The 20,966-nt window shown below is 43.1% G+C and overlaps 1 protein-coding gene across 2 annotated transcripts in view; it reads left to right on the top strand.

The window, feature by feature from the left end:
* Window positions 1-20,585, top strand: part of LOC122943801 (fibronectin type III domain-containing protein 7-like) — a 42,884-nt gene extending 22,299 nt beyond the window's left edge. For both annotated transcript variants that reach the window (XM_044301845.1, XM_044301844.1), the window contains 5 exons: window positions 6,201-6,461; window positions 9,336-9,596; window positions 12,263-12,550; window positions 14,518-14,742; window positions 20,397-20,585. In XM_044301845.1, the coding sequence (XP_044157780.1) occupies window positions 6,201-6,461; window positions 9,336-9,596; window positions 12,263-12,550; window positions 14,518-14,742; window positions 20,397-20,419 (1,058 nt within the window). In that variant the 3' untranslated portion in view covers window positions 20,420-20,585. The remainder of the gene's footprint in view (window positions 1-6,200; window positions 6,462-9,335; window positions 9,597-12,262; window positions 12,551-14,517; window positions 14,743-20,396) is intronic.
* Window positions 20,586-20,966: the final 381 nt, after the last annotated feature.

Raw genomic sequence — 20,966 nt, 5'->3', positions numbered from 1 at the left:
CATTAATATCAAAGCTGAATATTTTTGGAAGTAGTTTTTAGTTTGTTTTTTGTTTTAGCTATTTTAGGGGGATATCTGTGTGTGCAGGTGACTATTACTGTGCATAATTATTAGGCAACTTAACAAAAAACAAATATATACCCATTTCAATTATTTATTTTTACCAGTGAAACCAATATAACATCTCAACATTCACAAATATACATTTCTGACATTCAAAAACAAAACAAAAACAAATCAGTGACCAATATAGCCACCTTTCTTTGCAAGGACACTCAAAAGCCTGCCATCCATGGATTCTGTCAGTGTTTTGATCTGTTCACCATCAACATTGCGTGCAGCAGCAACCACAGCCTCCCAGACACTGTTCAGAGAGGTGTACTGTTTTCCCTCCTTGTAAATCTCACATTTGATGATGGACCACAGGTTCTCAATGGGGTTCAGATCAGGTGAACAAGGAGGCCATGTCATTAGATTTTCTTCTTTTATACCCTTTCTTGCCAGTCACGCTGTGGAGTACTTGGACGCGTGTGATGGAGCATTGTCCTGCATGAAAATCATGTTTTTCTTGAAGGATGCAGACTTCTTCCTGTACCACTGCTTGAAGAAGGTGTCTTCCAGAAACTGGCAGTAGGACTGGGAGTTGAGCTTGACTCCATCCTCAACCCGAAAAGGCCCCACAAGCTCATCTTTGATGATACCAGCCCAAACCAGTACTCCACCTCCACCTTGCTGGTGTCTGAGTCGGACTGGAGCTCTCTGCCCTTTACCAATCCAGCCACGGGCCCATCCATCTGGCCCATCAAGACTCACTCTCATTTCATCAGTCCATAAAACCTTAGAAAAATCAGTCTTGAGATATTTCTTGGCCCAGTCTTGACGTTTCAGCTTGTGTGTCTTGTTCAGTGGTGGTCGTCTTTCAGCCTTTCTTACCTTGGCCATGTCTCTGAGTATTGCACACCTTGTGCTTTTGGGCACTCCAGTGATATTGCAGCTCTGAAATATGGCCAAACTGGTGGCAAGTGGCATCTTGGCAGCTGCACGCTTGACTTTTCTCAGTTCATGGGCAGTTATTTTGCGCCTTGGTTTTTCCACACATTTCTTGCGACCCTGTTGACTATTTTGAATGAAACGCTTGATTGTTCGATGATCACGCTTCAGAAGCTTTGCAATTTTAAGAGTGCTGCATCCCTCTGCAAGATATCTTACTATTTTTGACTTTTCTGAGCCTGTCAAGTCCTTCTTTTGACCCATTTTGCCAAAGGAAAGGAAGTTGCCTAATAATTATGCACACCTGATATAGGGTGTTGATGTCATTAGACCACACCCCTTCTCATTACAGAGATGCACATCACCTAATATGCTTAATTGGTAGTAGGCTTTCGAGCCTATACAGCTTGGAGTAAGACAACATGCATAAAGAGGATGATGTGGTCAAAATACTCATTTGCCTAATAATTCTGCACTCCCTGTATATTTATTAGATATAACATTATATATATTTTTTATGATATTAACACCTTTGTATGTGATATGGGTAGAGATGAGCGAATTTCTAAAAAATTTAATTAGGCCAGTTCGCCGAATAGTCCGAAAAGATTTAATTTGATCCGAATTTATTCACAGTGAATCGCATTAAAAAACAGCTGTTTCCTGGCTGCAGAGAGCCTGTATAGTGGTGTAGAACACTGTGCCTTGCAGTAACACGCATAGGGAGTTTGCTGTAGTAGTGAAATAATACTGAGTCAGTATGACATGCAGATGACAGGGGTCGCTCTTAGAATCACTGCACACTTCACTTATTTTTGCAGTTACGAGGCCAAAACTGACCAAATAACTCAAGTGTGAACTTACAATTCGATGTTAGCGCCAGGTATAAAGAACTGTGCAGAGGCCCAAGATCCTACTGTAGCGCGAAAGAGCTCACTCCTTTTACACCGTCGTCAGCTGATTCCACATAGATGTCTACAGAACCTGTTCTATTAAAGGCTTATACAAGTAGAGCCCCCCTGACAGAGTGGAGAGGGTGTCAGCAGTAAGTTTGTGTTGACGTCACTGATTATTTTGCCTTTCCTATAATCCGTCAGAACAATAAACCCCCAAAAAACAGATCCTGCTTGTTGAGCATCCGCATTCACTGGGTCAGCATTTGGTCAGTAATCCATCAGTATTGCTAAAGCCAAAAGAAAAACAGACGTTGATTCAAAACAGAGATGACACGTGAATGGAATATTTGCATGTCTTTTGTGTTTTGTACCCACTCCTGCTTTTGGCTACTAAATCATAAGCCAATTCTGATGGGACCATACAGGCAGGGGCGTAGCTATAAGGGGTGTAGAGGTAGCAGTCACTACCGGGCCCAGGAGCCTGAAGGGTCCCAAAGACCCTTGTACCACATAAAAAGACACTAGCATTATAGAAAGTGCATGCTGGCATGCTGGTCAAGTTACCCCTCTGGCTGGAGGGAAGGGGTTAGGTCAACAATTTGGCTTGGCGGGGGTGGGGGTGAGGTTTTAGCCTCAGGCAGCACGAAGACTATGTGCTTCCCTGCCCCTGCCCACAAAGCACTGAGGGAAGCTGAACTCTTGCACCAGGGCCCATAGCTATGCCCCTGCATACAGGGCTCACAGCTGCTACACAGACAGGATCTGTTGTGCATCTAATTTTTTCTTCCTTCTGACAGATCTGAAGAAGGGTCAAATAAATGATGTCAACCAGGCCAAAAAGGCAAAATAGCGTCCCAGTCATGGAGTGGGGAGGGTGGGAGAACAGCTTGAGAAGTCCACAGAGTGGTCCAATGACAGTGTTCAGGTAGCAGCAGCATGAGGAGGCCACCGAGTGGCTCAGTGACATAGTGAGGAGGTGGCAGCAGCAGCAGTATGAGAGACCACAGAGTGGTTCATTTACATAGTGTTGAGTTAGCAGCAGCATGAGGAGGCCACAGACTGGCAAGGTGACATAGTGTGGAGGTGGCAGCATGAGGAGGCCACAGAGTGGCCCAGTGACATAGTGTTGAGGTGGCAGCAGCATGAGAAGGCCACAAAGTGGCCCAGTGACATAGTTTTGATTTAGCAGCAGCATGAGGAGGCCACCGAGTGGCTCAGTGACATAGTGGGGAGGTGGCAGCAGCAGCAGTATGAGGAGACCATAGAGTGGCCCATTTACATAGTGTTGAGTTAGCAGCAGCATGAGGAGGCCACAGACTGGCAAGGTGACATAGTGTAGAGGTGGCAGCATGAGAATGCCACAGAGTGGCCCAGTGACATAGTGTTGAGGTGGCAGCAGCATGAGAAGGCCACATAGTGGCCCATTGACATATTTTTTATTTAGCAGCAGCATGCGGAGACCACAGAGTGGCAAGGTGACATAGTGTGGAGGTGGCAGCAGCAGCATGAGGAGGCCACTGAGTGGCTCAGTGACATAGTGTTAATTTAGCAGCAGCATGAGGAGACCACAGAATGGCAAGGTAACATAGTGTGGAGGTGGCAGCAGCATGAGGAGGCCGCAGACTGGCAAGGTGACATATTGTGGAGGTGGTAGCAGCATGAGGAGGCCACAGAGTGGCCCAGTAACATAGTGTTGAGTTGGCAGCAGCATGAGAAGACCACAGAATGTGAAGGTGACTGTCACGGACGGTGTACAGGAAACAAGACAATGCAACAGGCATATATGACTCACTGGATCCAAAGCTAAGGAACCAAAAGGGAGACCCCTGCACAAAACCTGGCACTTTCCCTGGCTGCTCAGCCTATGCAAAAATCCCAAAGGTGAATGGTTGCATATCCACGTACCTCGACTATATAACACCTGAACACCCTACAATAGTGAGGGGACACGACCACCGGCTCCCTACACCAGACACGGAGGGAGTCAGGGTCACCTGGGATCCAGCAAACAGAAAATAACAGATACATGTACAGCACTTAACTTAGTAGCAGACTGGGAAATAGGATCAGCATGCACACACACTCCAGGAAGAAGTATAAGCCGCCCAGTAATGCATTATGGGGCGGAATTTAAAGGGTTGCAATCAGTCCAACTACATGACAGCTGAGAGAGGCTAACGAGATGAGGAACTGAATACCACAACAAAGAAAACTCAAGGAGGAGGTTCTGAAAAAAGGGTTCTGTCAGAGCTTCTCAGCTGTCTGGTTGTGACAGTGACATAGTGTGGAAGTGGCAGAAGCAGCATGAGGAGGCCATAGAGTTGTCCAGTGACATAGTGTTGATGTAGCAGTAGCATGAGGAGACCACAGAGTGGCAAGGTGACATGGGTGGAGATGGCACAGAGTGGCCCAGTGACATAGTGTTCATTTAGTAGCAGCATGAAGAGACCACAGAGTGGCAAGGTGACATAGTGTGGAGGTGGCAGCAGCATGAGGAGGCCACCGAGTGGCTCAGTAACAAAGTGTTGAGTTAGCAGGAGCATGAGGAGACCACAGAATGGCAAGGTGACATAGTTTGGAAGTGGCAGAAGCAACAAGAGGAGGCCACAGAGTGGTCCAGTGACATAGTGTTGATGTAGCAGCAGCATGGGGAGACCACAGAGTGGCACAATGACAGAGTGTAGAGGTGGCAGAAGCAGCATGAGGAGACCTGAGTGGTGAGGTGGCAGCAGAATCAGGAGACCACAGAGTGACCCAGGGACACAGTGGGGAGGTGGGTGGCAATAACAGTACCCGCTGATGATGGTGGGTGTAAGAAGGAGCACGGCATCAGATGTGTGGCATCAGGCAGGTGGCAGCATCAGAATAGTAGCTGAGGCAGGTAGCCAGAATAAACCGGTCTGTTTTGTCAAGGTTTGGGTGAGGCAGCATGGATGATCTAATCTGATGCATCAGGCATTGGTTTGTGGAAATCCTGGCTGATCCATGCCTGATTCATCTTGACAAATGTCAGTCTCCACATTTTGGGTGCACAGGCGAGATCTCCTTGGGGTAACTATGGCCCCCGCTGCACTAAACACCCGCTCTGATGCCACACTACTGGCTGGGCAGGACAGCTTTTCCAGGGCAAACTCGGACATTTGCGGCTGCCCAGTAGTCCAGTGGATATTCAATGTGGGGTGGCAGGGCGCTGTCCAAGTATGCCAACACCTGCTGGTTCAGGTTTTGCTCCAGGTCTAGCTGCTTGTGAGTAGTTTCTTCACTAGGCGGGTTAAGAAATCTGCTCATCATAGACTCAAGCTACTTCTGATGGAGCTCGTACTGCTTCTACCCCCCGACCACCGCCTGCCACAGCAGCCATGGCAGTGGAACAAGAGGGCCCCCCGATCAGACCTGTGAGAGGATGGACGATGGAGCAGATAGGCAGTGGCCAACTGACTACATAGGATGTCTCTATAGTAGTTCAGTTTGTTCTCCCTCTCAGCGGGTGTAAAAAAGGCCCCCATTTTGGACCGTTAGCGAGGGTCCAACAAGGTGGAGAGCCAGAAGTCATTCCTCTGCCGAATGGTGACAATTCGGCTGTCACTACCCAAGCAAGTGAGCATGCAGCGGGCCATTTGCGCAAGTGACTCGGAGGGACTCCCTGTCTCCATCTCCACTGCATATTCCCACGGTGTGCCTGGGTCATCTTCCATCTTCCTTTAGCTCCTCCGGCTGCTCCTGCTCCTCCTCTCCTGTCACCTGTGTAGAAAAACCACCAATTTCGCTACACATTGCTTGTGCTACAATGTCCTCCTCCTCCCCCAAAGGGCTCATGTGGCCATGAGATCTAGGCGCCACGTCTCCAGTACCCTAACCAGCCAGATTTACAAGCATCTGCTCCAGGATATGAAGCAGTGGAATGACATTGTCCATCCTGTAGTCCTGGCAACTGACAAATAATGTGGCTTCCTCAAAGAGTCTGAGCAAACGGCAAGTGTCACGCATGAGTTGCCACTGGCTGACATCGAAGTTACACATGGGAGTACTCCTGTCCGCTAGGATTATCAACAAATCATTTATGGCCTTTCTTTGTTCGTATAGTCGGTCCAACATAGGGAGGGTGGAATTCCAAATGGTGGAAACGTTGCATATCAGCCTATGTTGGGGAATGCTGTTTTGTTGCTGCGGCCGGAGGGTGTGCTTGGCGGTGTATGAGTGGCTGAAGTGCATGCAAAGTTTCCTGGCCATTTTTAGGATGTCTTACAGATGGGTGGAAAACTTTTAAGAACCGCTTGACAACCACCATTTCAATAATCTTCATTTGTTTCCCAGCTCCATGTGCTCCACTCTTGGTCACCTACACCACACCTTGTCCAACTTCCATGGCTTCTATTGAATGGTCAGCGAGTGAGGGAGCAATTATGTATAACGTAACAGCCGCTGAGGCTGGAGGATCGGAGACATATTGTAATAGCACCAATACCAACTGCTGGGTAACAGACCTAAACTGTGGAGTGTTCTATGAGGTAAAAGTGGAAGCTGTAGGACAGAGGTGCCGAAGTAATGCCAGCTCCTCCATAGTTCTATTAACAGGTAAGCTCTACTAAGTAATAATCTGTGGTACCGTATGTATACCTAGTGATCAGTCAGAGAGCATTAGAAACATCAATGCACAATTATCAAATAATAATTGGCATTGTGCCCATAAGCCATGGAGATCAAATAAGAACCTTTGAATGGCAACAACCATAAAATACAGCTCCTGGTGATGGGCCACAGGCAGAGGCATAGCTAAAGGCTCATGGGCCCTGGTCCAAGAGGTCAGCTTGGGCCCCCCTTCCCTCAGTGCTTTATGGCCAGCGGCCTGGAAGCACCATGGCCTTTGTGCTGCTTGAGGCAAAAACTGAAATGCCCCCCCATGCTAAATTCTTGACCTAACCCCGTCCCTCCAGCCAGAGGTGTAACTTGACAAGCATGCACTTTCTATAATACCGGTGTCTTCTTGTGCAGCACAAGGGTCTTTAGGCCCCCTCAGGACAGTTAGTGACTGCTTCTCCGGCACCCCCTATAGCTACGCCCCTGGCCACAGGTCAAACATGGGGTGGTAACACCACACCTTAGTATACTCCTACTAATAATATACATAATCTTGTGGTGTGTGAGTTGTATCTCGAAAATACTCCTGGTATGCTACAGCAGCACAATATCGCCATGATTGTATTCTAATGTATAAACTGTGTGAACCTCTTGTCCAGGGCATTGCATGGATGAAATCATTGGGCCTTAGAACTGTATTAAAAATACAGAAAAGGAGGGAGTGATGCATACTGTACTCGGTTAAGTGCACTGAGGCCCAAGCCACTCTGTGCACCCTTGCTCCTTCTGCTTGCTCCTCCTTCTTGATTGACAAGAAGGCAAAATAACTATGCAGAAACCTGGCCCTGTCAGCCAAGACTGAGGAGGGGGGCGGCAGATAAGAGAGGAGGAGCAAGGCTTGGGCCCGCCCTCAGTGCTCTTAATGTCTCATTTGCATGTGGATTAAAAGCTATTTTTCTCTAGAATGAAGCAATGGGTCACTAAGTTAAAGGTATCATTACATGCAGCTGAACTAGACCTACAAAGTATTGTGTCTGGTGAGAGACTCCCTTTAAAGGAGTTTTCTGAGACTTTTACATTGATGTATACCTTACCTCTGTATCTGATTGGTGGGGGTCTGGCACCCGGGAACCCTGCTGATCAGCTGTTTGAGAAAGCACCGAAGCTTGCGTAGTGCCGCAGCCTTCTTTCAGCTCACCAAGCACAGCGCCATCCATTGTGTCGCAGCTGTGCCCGGTATAACAGCAAAGTCCCATTCACTTCAATGAGGCTGAGGTGCTCTTAGGCCTTATGACTGATGAATGTGACATCACATGGCCTAGCATATCGTGCAAAAAGGGCAGTGTCACAGTGTAACCCTTGCCTAAAAGTCTCGGAAAACCTGGTGGTATTCTAACTTGAGTCTTAGTAGTTTACCCATCCAATCGAGATCTGTCTGTTCCAGTCCTTCTAGGACTACTTTAGAGAGATAAAGTTGTGAGAGATGTTTTACCACTGTTTTATTATACAAACAGCGTAGTATTAGACCTGCAGTGTAGTATTATACATACAGTATAGTATTATACACACAGTGTAGTATTATACATGCAGTGTAGTATTATACAAGCAGCGTAGTATTATACAAGCAGTGTAGTATTATACACACATTATAGTATTATACACACAGTGTAGTATTATACATGCAGTGTAGTATTATACACACACACAGTATAGTATTATACAAGCAGTGTAGTATTGTACATGCAGTGTAGCATTATACCTGCAGTGTAGTATTATACACACAGTATAGTATTATACCAGCAGCGTAGTATTAAACAAGCAGTGTAGTATTGTACACATAGTATAGTATTCTACACACAGTGTAGTATTATACATGCAGTGTAGTATTATACAAGCAGTGTAGTATTATACACACAGTGTAGTATTATACAAGCAGTGTAGTATTATACAAGCAGTATAGTATTATACAAGCAGTGTAGTATTGTACATGCAGTGTAGTATTATACAAGCAGTGTAGTATTATGCATGAAGTGTGGTAATATTCATGCAGTGTAGTATTATACACGCAGTGTAGTATTATACAAGTAGTGTAGTATTATACATGCAGTGTAGTATTATACAAGCAGTGTAGTATTATACACACAGTATAGTTTTATACACAGTGTAGTATTATACATGCAGTGTAGTATTATACATGCCGTTTAGTATTATACAAGCAGTGTAGTATTATACATGCCGTGTAGTATTATACAAGCAGTGTAGTATTATACACACAGTATAGTATTATGCACAGTGTAGTATTATACATGCCGTGTAGTATTGTACACGCAGTGTAGTATTATACATGCAGTGTGGTATTATACAAGCAGTGTAGTATTATACACACAGTATCGTTTTATACACAGTGTAGTATTATACATGCCGTGTAGTATTATACAAGCAGTGTAGTATTATACACACAGTATAGTTTTATACACAGTGTAGTATTATACATGCAGTGTAGTATTAAACATGTCGTTTAGTATTATACAAGCAGTGTGGTATTATACAAGCAGTGTAGTATTATACACACAGTATCGTTTTATACACAGTGTAGTATTATACAAGCAGTGTAGTATTATACACACAGTATAGTTTTATACACAGTGTAGTATTATACATGCAGTGTAGTATTATACATGCCGTTTAGTATTATACAAGCAGTGTAGTATTATACATGCAGTGTGGTATTATACACGCAGTGTAGTATTATACATGCAGTGTGGGATGTTTGTGAATGGTGTTGCTTAGTGACATTGTCTGTGGTTTAATGCTCTGACAAGAAGTGATTTTAATGATAGTATATGTATTTTACATGTATATTTGCCACAGCCCCTTGTCTACCAGAGAATGCTGCAGTACATATAAACTGTGAAAACAACTCCGCCATGTTATCTTGGGAGGAAAGCAAAGGTGCATTGAACTATGATGCGATAGTAAAACATGACGAGGACTTGGTGTATATCTGTGACACTGAAAATACAAGCTGTATCATCGCAGATCTAGCCTGTGGAGCATCGTATTCCTTCTCTGTGTTGGCAAAGTTCCTGGAATGCAACAGTTCATATACTACGCCCATTGGTTTTGGTGCAGGTAAATTTAAAGTATATTTTTTTAATTGCAATATTTGCATTAAAAATCCTACTTTAGTTTATCTTATGGATGAGTCCCAATTAGTGCCATAACTGTGTTACCTGAAGGGGATGCCACTGACTGTTGTTGGCAGGGAGGGTCCCAGTGGCACAAGTCTAGGAACTGTTAGGTATACTGTGATATCTCTAAGTCCCTCTAGTTGTTATGATATAAAGCCAGGAGATCTTAAAGTGTAACTGTTGTTTCATATTATTTTTATATAGTGCAGGGACAGGGATGTTAAACATTTTTCTAATATACTTTATTAGAAAAAGATGCTGCATAAAGAGTCTCCTAACAATGCTGATTTAGAGCTTTGCTGAGAAGAGTCCATCTTCAGTCTTCTACTGAGCGCCCAGTCCCTGACCATGTACATGTGCCCTAATATCACTGTCCATCTCCCTGCCTATCTAACTTTTTGCTGTCACAGACCACTGGCTGCTCTGTTAGTTTGGTTCTCTTCCCTGCTTTCTGTCTAGTTAGTAAGGCCAGGGAAGAGAGTGAGGATTGGGACTGCCCATACCTAGTGATGACAGTAAGTGTACAGTAACACAGCACACTTACCTCTTCCACTATATTACCAGTCTTTTTTAGAGCTGGGAATATAGAGGAGTTGCCAAAAATACGGACAATGTCTGATGTCCATGTTGCATCAGTTTTTTTGCAGACCCATTGTAACAATGTCTATTCTTGTCTGCAAGACGGACAAGAATAGGACATGTTCTATCTTTTTTTGTGGGACTGAGGAAAAGACATGGATGCGGATAGCACAAAGTGTGCTGTCCATGTTTTTTGCTAAAATGATCATAATTATTTGTTTTATGCCCTTACAGTCATGGCCGTAAATGTTGGCACTCCTGAAATTTTTCAAGAAAATGAAGCATTTCTGACAGAAAAGTATTACAGTAACACATGTTTTGCTATACTCATGTTTATTCCCTTTGTGTGTATTAGGACAAAACCCAAAAAGGGAGGGAAAAAAAGCTAATTGAACATAATGTCACACCAAATTTCAAAAATGGGCTGGCCCAAATTATTGCCACCCTTAACTTAATATTTGGTTGCACACCCTTTGGAAAAAAAAACTGAAATCAGTCGCTTCCTATAAGAATTAATAAGCTTCTGACACCTCTCACCCGTAATTTTGGACCACTCTTCCTTAGGAAACTGTTCCAGGTTGCCTTTTCCCAACAGCAATTGTAAGATCTCTCCAGAGGTGTTCAATGGGATTTAGATCTGGACTCATTGCTGGCCACTTCAGAACTCTCCAGCGCTTTGTTGCCATCCATTTCCGGGTGCTTTTTGACGTATGTTTGGGGTCATTGTCCTGCTGGAAGACCCAAGATCTCGGACGCAAACCCAGCTTTCTGACACTGGGCTCTACAGTGCAACCCAAAATCTGTTGGTAATCCTTAGATTTCATGATGCCTTGTACACATTCAAGGCACCAAGTGCCAGAGGCAGCAAAACAACCCCAAAACATCAATGAACCTCCACCATATTTTACTGTAGGTACTGTGTTCTTTTCTTTGTAGGCCTCATTCCATTTTCAGTAAACAGTAGAATGATGTGCTTTACCAAAAAGCTCTATCTTGGGCTCATCTGTCTACAAGACGTTTTCCCAGAAGGATTTTGGCCTACTTAAGTTCATTTTTGCAAAATGTAGTCTTTCTTTTTTATGTCTCTGTGTCAGCAGTGGGGTCCTCCTGGGTCTCCTGCCATAGCGTTTCATTTCATTTAAATGTCGATGGATAATTTGCGCTGACACTGATGCTCCCTGAGCCTGCAGGACAGCTTGAATATCTTTGGAACTTGTTTGGGGCTATCCTGCGTTTGGGGCTATCCTCGGACTATCCTGCGTTGACATTTTTCATAAATTTTTCTCTTCCGTCCACGCCCAGGGAGATTAGCTATGTGGACAAAGACAAATCTAGATCTCTGGAGATGGACTTGTAACCTTGAGATTGTTAATATTTTTCCACAATTTTGGTTCTCAAGTCCTCAGACAGTTCTCTTCTCCTCTTTCTGTTGTCCATGCTTAGTGTGGCGCACGCAGACACACAATGCAAAGACTAAGTGAACTTCTCTCCTTTTTATCTGCTTTCATGTGTGATTTTTATATTGCCCACACCTGTTACTTGCCCCAGGTGAGTTTAAAGGAGCATCACATGCTTGAAACAATCTTATTTATCCACAATTTTGAAAAGGTGCCAATAATTTTGTTCAGACCATTTTTGGAGTTTGGTGTGACATTATGTCCAATTTTCTTTTTTTCCTCCCTTTTTTGGTTTTGTTCCAATACACACAAAGGGAATAAACATGTGTATAGCAAAACATGTGTTACTGCAATACTTTTCTGTGAGAAATACTTCATTTTCTTGAAAAATATCAGAGGTGCCAACATTTACGGTCATGACTATAAGGGCATAAAACAAATAGACAAGGTACAGCTGCACATTTGAATGGTCAATTCTATACATTGTCTGTTTATGGGAAAGTATCTAATCTACCTTTATGCTAAATGCATTTGTATATTGGATAACTTAGTACTGATGGTAGTAATTCGTAAGCGTTTAATTGGGAAGCTTCCATTTTGATTTTCCTCTCTCCTGATTATTTTTCCACAGTGCCCTGTCCTCCAAGTGAAGTGGACACTTTAATTTACCATGGCAGTGTGAAACCTCAGGAAGTAGAGATAACCTGGAATGGGAGTAATTGTGGCTCCGATTATATGGCCACAATCCAGGGGCAAATTGGAACCGATCTAGAATCTGCATTTGTTTTGAATTCCTACTGGACATCATACATGGACTTTTACATCCCTGTGCCATGTAGCTCAATTTATAATGTTACAGTAACTGCTCGGAACCAGGCAGGACCCAGTTACCCAAGCATTCCCATAACAGGTCGTACAGGTCTGTATGGCAAGATACACATGAGCTTACATGTTATATTTGTGTATCACTTTGTGGAATAAACAGATATATGATCATTTTCTTAAAGGGGTTATCCAGTAATTATTATTAATGACCTATGCTCAGGATAGATAGGTCATCAATATCAGATTGGTGAGGGTCCGACACCCGGAACACCCTCTGTACCAGTCAATAATAGTTAATAGTTCTTAGTTTATTGTATTTTATATTATGTATTTGTAACCCCTTCTTGATGGAATTAATGGTGCTTTCAAATAAATAATAATAATTATAACCCCTGCCGGTCAGCTGTTAGAAGAGGCCAGACGCTCCGTCCTCTTCCTAGGCCATGTGACTTCACCATACATCAGTCACATGGCCTAGTTGCAGCTCGGCCCCACTAAAGTGAATGGGGCTGAGCTGCAATACTAAGCACAGCCACTATACTATATATGGCGCTGTGTTTGGAAAGCTGCCAGGAGCTGGCTGCACTCCCCAGATCTCTGAAACAGCTGATCGGCAGGGGTGCCAGGACCCCCACCAATCTCATAATGAGCATAGGTCATCATTATCAATCACTGGATAACCTATTTGAAGGTGTTGTCCAGGATTTTGATATTGATGACCTATCTTCAGGATAGTCCATGAATATCAGAGCAGTGGGGTTGGAAACCACAGCATTTTATTAAAGGGAATTACAGAAGTGCTGCAGTTACCAGCTCCATACACAATATATGGAGTTGTGAAGTTCCAGCACAGGACTTCCGGCACAGGAGTTAGAAGGTGTGTCAGACAATCTGTTATTCATGGTCCATCATGGAGACAGGCCATCAGTATCACACTCCTGGACAACCTCTTTAATATAATATATGACTAGATGAACGAAAAGACATTTGAACAGGGAATAGATATGTCGTTGCTAATGGGCATCAATTTGTTGTGCATCACTTGATTCAGTGAGAAGCTCTGAGACCATATATAAGACATAGAACATAGACTATATTAGGAGTCCTAGCTATAGGACTTGCACAGGGCACAGTGGCACCCAGGCCCTGGTATCTGAGGAGGCTCACATAAGTAACACCGATATAGCACATGAAAATGGGGAGATTTTATACACTTTGCATTGGGGCCCAAATTATGCGTCAGTCAAAGAATTCCATTAATAAGAGTATGAAAATGTTAGTAATACAGCAAACAGCCGTGCACTAGAATAGACATGAAAATGCCCCCAAAGATCTGTGAATAGGCTGGAGATGTACTGTATGATCGTATGTGCTGTATGATAATTATAAAAAACAAAATCTAATTATTACAGCTGAGCAAAGCTCTTGAAAATTCGATTTGGCTGCTTTGCCGAAATTTATAAAAAGAAAATGTGCTTTGTGATGAATTACTTTATCACGAAGAGCATTTGTTTGCAAGTAGTGGGTGCAATGACAGTGAACGGGGATTGCGCAGCTCCTCATCATTGTACTTCTCAGATGCTGAGTTCATCACCGATCGTGGCATCCAAATAAATATGAACGTCTATAATAAAAATAAATATATCATACTCGCCTCATCCATTTCATCGTAAAGAGCCCGCCGCCACCATCTTGACTGAAGATCTCATGCGGCGTGTGATGATGTCACCGTGCACGAGATTTCACGTGGGATCTTCAAACAAAATGGCAGCGGCAGTCTCTTTGAGCTCAAACGGATGAAATGAGTACGATTTTTTTGTTACTGACATTTCAGGGAAATTTGATTCGTTACCACGAAACACGAGGAAACTCGGCTTTGCAGCAAATTGAACTTTCTCTGAAATTTGGATCGAAATCCTCTTTGGACACTTCGATTTGCTCAACACTACTAATTATTTAACTCGATTTCTACACCAACAGAATTGTATGTCCTTTTATCAACACCCTACATTCTAGATGTCATGTTACTTGTAGTGATCTTGTGTTCATTTTATGCTTTAGCTCCTTGCAGCCCCAAAGTGAAACCACTCGAAGTCATGGAAGGAAAAATTTTGATCTCATGGGAAGAGGCACCATATGCAGATGAGTACCGGGTGATGGCAATGGATAGTGGAAGCATCATCTGCACGACACCAGGACTTTCCTGTCAGGTCCCATTCACAACCAGTGCATTTCAAATCATTGCTGTTAATCAGGCAGGAGAAAGCACTCCTGCGTACCTTTCAGGTAGCACCGCCACAATTCTTTTTTTTATCCTATTAGAAATAAAAATGTTTACCTGAGAATTTCCTCCAGATAAGATTTCAGCTATGAAACAAGAAACTTTAGAGCTGTCTCCTATTCTACATTAGTATATTCCACGATGATGGTATCATATACTGTATAATGCACTGTTTCAGATCCAGACCAGCATTTTTAACTATATTTTTTTTCTAATACTTATATTTTCTGATTGGACGCTTTTTAATTCTATTTTTTGTGTTTTAATTTGGGTCAGTCATCTTGCTTAAGCTGCCACTAACAGCATTTAGAGAGATGCCTTACAACAGCCACATGGACCACAGGCACAATAGATAGGAAATGTTCATTGATGCTTATGCAACAGTTTTATAGACATGCTGTATGACCTGTGCAAAGGTCATTGTACAGGGAGTAGGAGTAGATAAGCTGTGTCCATCACCTATTGTGAATGGTGTGATCCTGTGTTATCAGGGAACTTAAAGTGGACCTGGAAAAAATACTTAAAAGTGGCCCCGTTTTGTAGTTGGGCCCAAACTGATGGAAGGCAGGGCCAGCAATACCATATTGTGGCACATCATACAACCCCAACAGAGCCAAATACCACAGTCCATCGCAAAATACTGCCAGCAGCAGCACAAAATACATTCCCAAAAACTTCCACTGGCCGGCCGTGAGGAGGGCTCAGGCGGCATCGGCCCACCGGGAAATTTCCCTGTCAGGTCTATGGCCAATCTGCCCCTGTGTGTTATCTATATATGGGTGATATCTGACATTGTAAACCTGCCTGTAATGAAAATCAAATGAGCATTGAAAAGTGATCTCCATAGAACAGGGAGTGTCAGGGTATTGTTGTGCTTAGTGGGCAGTTTGAAAGCTGCAGTAATATTTTTTTTACATAATGACATAAAAAATGCCCCAAAATACTTATTTTCAAGATAAACACTTGATTTAAACAATAGGTTATTTTCTGATGACAATTTTACTTTAAAGAGTAACCAGTTTAATTTTTTCCCACAATCCAATCGTACAAGAGATGCTAAAAACCTGTAATGTGTCTTATCGAAGAAAAAAGCCTCTTTCTCCTCAGACTCTTCTCCTGCTCCGTCCGCCCGCTTCACTGTTGTTCAGTTCTCTCATCCTTTCCTTTTTCATTGAAGACAAATAATCAACTTGCTACCGCGCTATCTGTCTCACTACCCTCCGCCATCTCCGTTCCTGTTATTCAGTAAGCAATCTCTCCAGCACTTACATACGTGATAGGTCAGTATCACATCGCACACCTGTACTGCATATGAATCATTCCCATCTCTACATTCACGGGACCATCCTTATTACTCTGTGCGCTGTCTATCTTATGCAGTAAAGCGTGTTCTTGAACGGAACGTGCTCCGCCTGGCCGCACTGCTCCTTGTGCACAGCACTCAGTGACGTCGCTGTTGTTGAGCATGGATACCAAAAGACTGATCCTGCACGTTTCAGTAAGGATGGCTGTCCTTCAACAGGAATACCATAATGTCCTGGTGGTCTTTTATACACTCTCCTGCTGACCTTCTTGTGTCCTCCTACACAGGTGCTTAGCTATAGGAGATGCAAAGGAAGTGGCTGCTTTGGGGCCCGAACTCAGAAGGGGCCCGCCTCAACAGTATTATAAAATGACATTATATACAGAGACACTGTAGGAAATGGATGGAGACACTGCCGGGCCTTGTGTGAGAGAGCAATCTTGACTAGCCTCAGGTGTGAGGGTTTCATGGGAGGATGGGATTGTGAAGAAATTGCAGGGGGGAAGCCCATTCAAAAATTTGCTGTGGGGCCGACTCACATCACTGATCCTACATTTAACTCCTTCCTTTCCTAATGAACTGCAAGCACTTATTCAAATGCAAACAACTCTGCCTCACTGTTCAGCCCTGCTGGGATCAATGTATTGATGTATAAAAACATAACACACCAACAGATTCTAATAGCTTTATATCAAGCTGTCACCTCCCGAGATGGCTCAAGTGAATTTATACATATAAGAAGAAACTGTAGTAAAAAGGAAGATTTCCAGATAGAGGCAGATGCAATACAGAAAAAAAATTGAAATGAAAAGAGATGACGAGAAAATGCTGGAGGACCAGAAAAAAGAAGTGAGTAATATGCAAAGGAAGGAATGGGTGTCCATTAATAAGAGAAGGGTAAAAAGTAGAAATGAAGAGCAGGAGATAATTATTACAGCCATTATAACCCAATATAACGGCCAAGCTAATGTGATGAGCCATAGTGAATAAATACTGGGATATATTGAAGCAGGATAAGGTTGTTGGAAAATATATTCCAGAGAAACCAAAATTTATAGATAAAAAGTGCAGAACATTGGGAATAAAGTGGCCCTCACAAATAAATGCAACATAAAAGGAGTTAAACAAGAATAAGGATGATAAAAGATAAACAGAATAAAAAAAGGCCAGAAAAAGTTTTTTCCCTGTGTAAACTATGTAGATGGTGAGGAGAACTGAAACAAAAAAATGCAGTATTTGAAGTGAAAAGTAGTGATGGAAGTAGTCAATCAATTCAGCAGTATATTACCTATTACACAGAAGGAGTGATATATATATATATATATATATATATATATATTAACATGCCCTTGCAATGAAATGTGCGTGGGACAAACGAAGAGACCACTACAGAAAAGAATTAGGGAACACATGTCTAATATTAAGAAAAAAATATGATGGACATATGGACATCCATTATCAAAACATTACCTGGGGACAGATTAAAGGCTCTTACATTTGTGAAGTAGAGATATCAAAGTGATGTCAAGATCGGAGACAAAGTGGATTTCTTATTTAAATACATTGATCCCAGCAGAGCTAAACAGTAGATTTATTTGCATTTGAATAAGTGAATGAAGTTTATTAAGAAGGGAAGGAGTTAAATGTAGGAGGATTCTATGCACCTGGAGGTCAGCAGGACAGTGTATAAAAGACGACCACTAGGACATGGTTGCTATGATGAAGGAAAGCAATCCTTTCTGAAACACGTAGGATCAGTCTTTTGGTCTGCAAAGGTATCCATACTCAATAACAGTGATGTCACTGAGCGCTCTGCACGAGGATACGAAGTATAAGGAGCTGTGCTGCTGGCCAGGGAACACTACGTTCAAGAACACGCTTCACTGCATAAGATCCGAGTGTACAGAGTAATAAGGATGCACGCCACCTGCATCCTGTGAATTCAAGCAAAAGCCAACCACAGACCAAGTAGAGGTAGGAGCGATTCATATGCAATACAGGTGTGCGATGGGATACTGACCTATGGCTGGAGAGCTTATCGAATAACAGGAACAGAGATGGCGGAGGGTCGGAAGACAGCTAGCGCTGTAGAAGTAGGTTGATTTGTGTTAGTGACTATCAGTGGCAGCAGGAACGGTACTGCTGCGTTACGGCAGCGCTGTCTAATTTGCGGTGTAGGAGCACAAAAGCCATTTATTATTATACATTGTTTGAAGATGAATAACTACTCACTTACGCTGGGTTCACACCTGAGCGTTCGCGATGGAGCGCTCTGTATGCGCGATTGTACCGGCGTTTGCAATCGCGCATACAGAGACAAGCGAACGCCCATTGTCGCGCTTTCCCAAAAGTTTATGTACGGGAATGCGCGACAAGACGCCCCAAAGAAGCTCATGTACTTCTTGGGGCGTCCAGCATTTTACATCGCGATCGTACGCGCTGTAAAACGCTCAGGTGAGAACCATTCCCATAGGGAATCATTGGTTCTTGCCTGTTGTGCGTTTTACAGCGCGTAGGAATGCGCTGTAAAACGCTTGGGTCTGAACCCAGCCTTAACCCTGGGTTCACACCTGAGCGTTCTGAAAGAAGCGCTCTGTATGCGCGATTGTATCGGCGTTCGCAATCGCGCATACAGAGACCAGCGAACGCGCATTGTCGCGCGTTCCCGAAAGTCTATGTACCGGAACGCACGAAAAGACGCCCCAAAGAAGCTCATGTACTTCTTGGGGCGTCGGGTGTTTTACAGCCCAATCGTACGCGCTGTAAAACGCCCAGATGAGAACCATTCCCATAGGGAATCATTGGTTCTTGCCTGTTGAGCATTTTACAGCGCGTAGGAATGCGCTGGAAAACGCTCAGGTGTGAACCCAGCCTAAAGGATCAGATTGAACAGAAGTCTTTGGAGAGCGTGAGAGGAGGAGAAGAAGGCAGGGGTTGGTGGAGATAGGCAGAGAGACTGACACAGAGGTAGTGCTGCTGTCTTGTTTCACAATAAACTGGTCAGTACAGCTGTATAATGTCCTCCATTACTGCTTCAGAAGATGTGATGCAGAGAGATAGGGAGCAGAACCTCCTGTTTCACCATGTCCTGTGTATGGGCAGACATCACAGCAGCTGGTCTCCACCCACTTTCTCCTCAAGAAATTAGAGATAGAGACTGCAGAGGTGAAACTGCTAGATAGAAATCAGTTCATGGCCAGATGTAGTGTTAATCCTCATGTACACACACGGCAGCTTATTCTGAAAATCCTCTGAAACAACAGATATACTTTACACTGGCCATAACATTAGTGTCGGCGGAACCTGTAAAATTTTGGTGGGACCACCTGTCCATCAAATAAGTATGGAAATTTCTAATTTTTCCTCAGATGGCAGATACTGGAGAAAGATTGCACAGTTAGATTTTAACATGCGGATCCTTTTGGTCCTAGGGCAGAGGAGTCTGGCAGCAACTTTCTCACCGCTCCCTATTCAGAACACATGCACACTTGGTTGAACTGAACGTGCATGTGTATGGGGGCCAGAAGGAATAGATTTCAATCATTTAGTCATTAAAAAGTGCATTTCCAGCATTTAATAGCTGGTAGACTTTTCTAAAATAACCAACATGATTTGCACTAGTCTTCATAAAGGGAGTTTCTGGGCTCCTAATATTGATAGCGGAGGGTCCGACACCCAGCACCCCTATTGTTCTCTGCAGCCTCCAGCATCAGAACTAGCAGAACAACTGCTTCCAGATTGTAGTAGCATTGCCGGGATACTGCAGCTCAGCAGCACATAGGGCTTGAAGGTACAGTTGCACCCAGGCCCTAGTATCTGAGGAGGCTCAAAAGCTCCTTATCCACATAAGAAACACTAGTATAGCACATGAAAAATGGGGGGACATTACAGATTTTTCACTGGGGCCCAGGAACTTCAAGTTACACCTCAAGCAATTAAAATAATTCTATTAGTAAGAGCATGAAAATGTTAGTAATGTGGCACAGAGAAACATAGTCACACACTACATTGTGCTGTATTACTGGCTCCATTCAAAGCACTAGTTCTGGCAACAGAGGCTGCAGGGAACAAATGATCATGGGGAGCTGGGTGTCGGACTCCAACGGATCAGATTGAGGACCTATACAGAGGATAACTCATCAATATCATAAACCCAGAAAACCTCAATGTTGAATTACTCCAAAGGGCTCTGTAAAGCATATTAATAAATGTTTCCTATGTGGTGTTACTCGTAGATATCCAAATCTGAATCTGAAGAAATTGTTTACCACGAATAATTTTTTTAATTCTAATTCTATAAATGTAACATTATTTTAATAACTGCCAATAAAATAGCTGATTTTGTTTTTGTAACAGGTTATAATGGAGTGATCAACTAATAACTCACAAGCCGTGTATATTGCCTTCCATTGGAATCTTTTCTTCACTGCTGCTATGAAGAAGATCGAGGGAGAGCATTGAACCTTTGTGAAATCAGGACATTTGGATTACATATTTTTTTTTAAATGATGATGTATGAAAAGCCCTCAATAAATCTTTTCATTCTACACCTGTGGTAGATTTGCTATACGTTAAAATAATAAAATGATACTGTCGCAATAATAATGAAACAATCTAGCACAAACATACACCTTGAAAGGCATGTAATGTATACGGTGATAAGTCCTCTTCTACTGAAATGTAAACGTCTTGTGCAGTAATAAAAGTCATCGTTATTGATGTGAAATGATCAAGTAAACTATGTACAGTTAAAAAAAGATAAATAGGGACGAAAACTACACCAGAGGGATGTGCAATGTCCGACAGCGGCAAAGGGTTCCTTTAAGAAATATTTGTAACGCCAGTTGCAGTGAAGCAACAACGGGACAGAGTTCCTTCAAGAAATGGTGCTGGTACCCAGGTGTAGGAATAGCCGAGTGGTATACG

Source organism: Bufo gargarizans, chromosome 7 (genome assembly GCF_014858855.1).
Source record: "Bufo gargarizans isolate SCDJY-AF-19 chromosome 7, ASM1485885v1, whole genome shotgun sequence".
In the NCBI taxonomy this organism is placed as follows: Eukaryota; Metazoa; Chordata; class Amphibia; order Anura; family Bufonidae; genus Bufo; species Bufo gargarizans.
The sequence above is the reverse complement of the archived record's forward strand: the minus strand, read 5'-3'. Positions and strand labels throughout refer to the sequence as shown.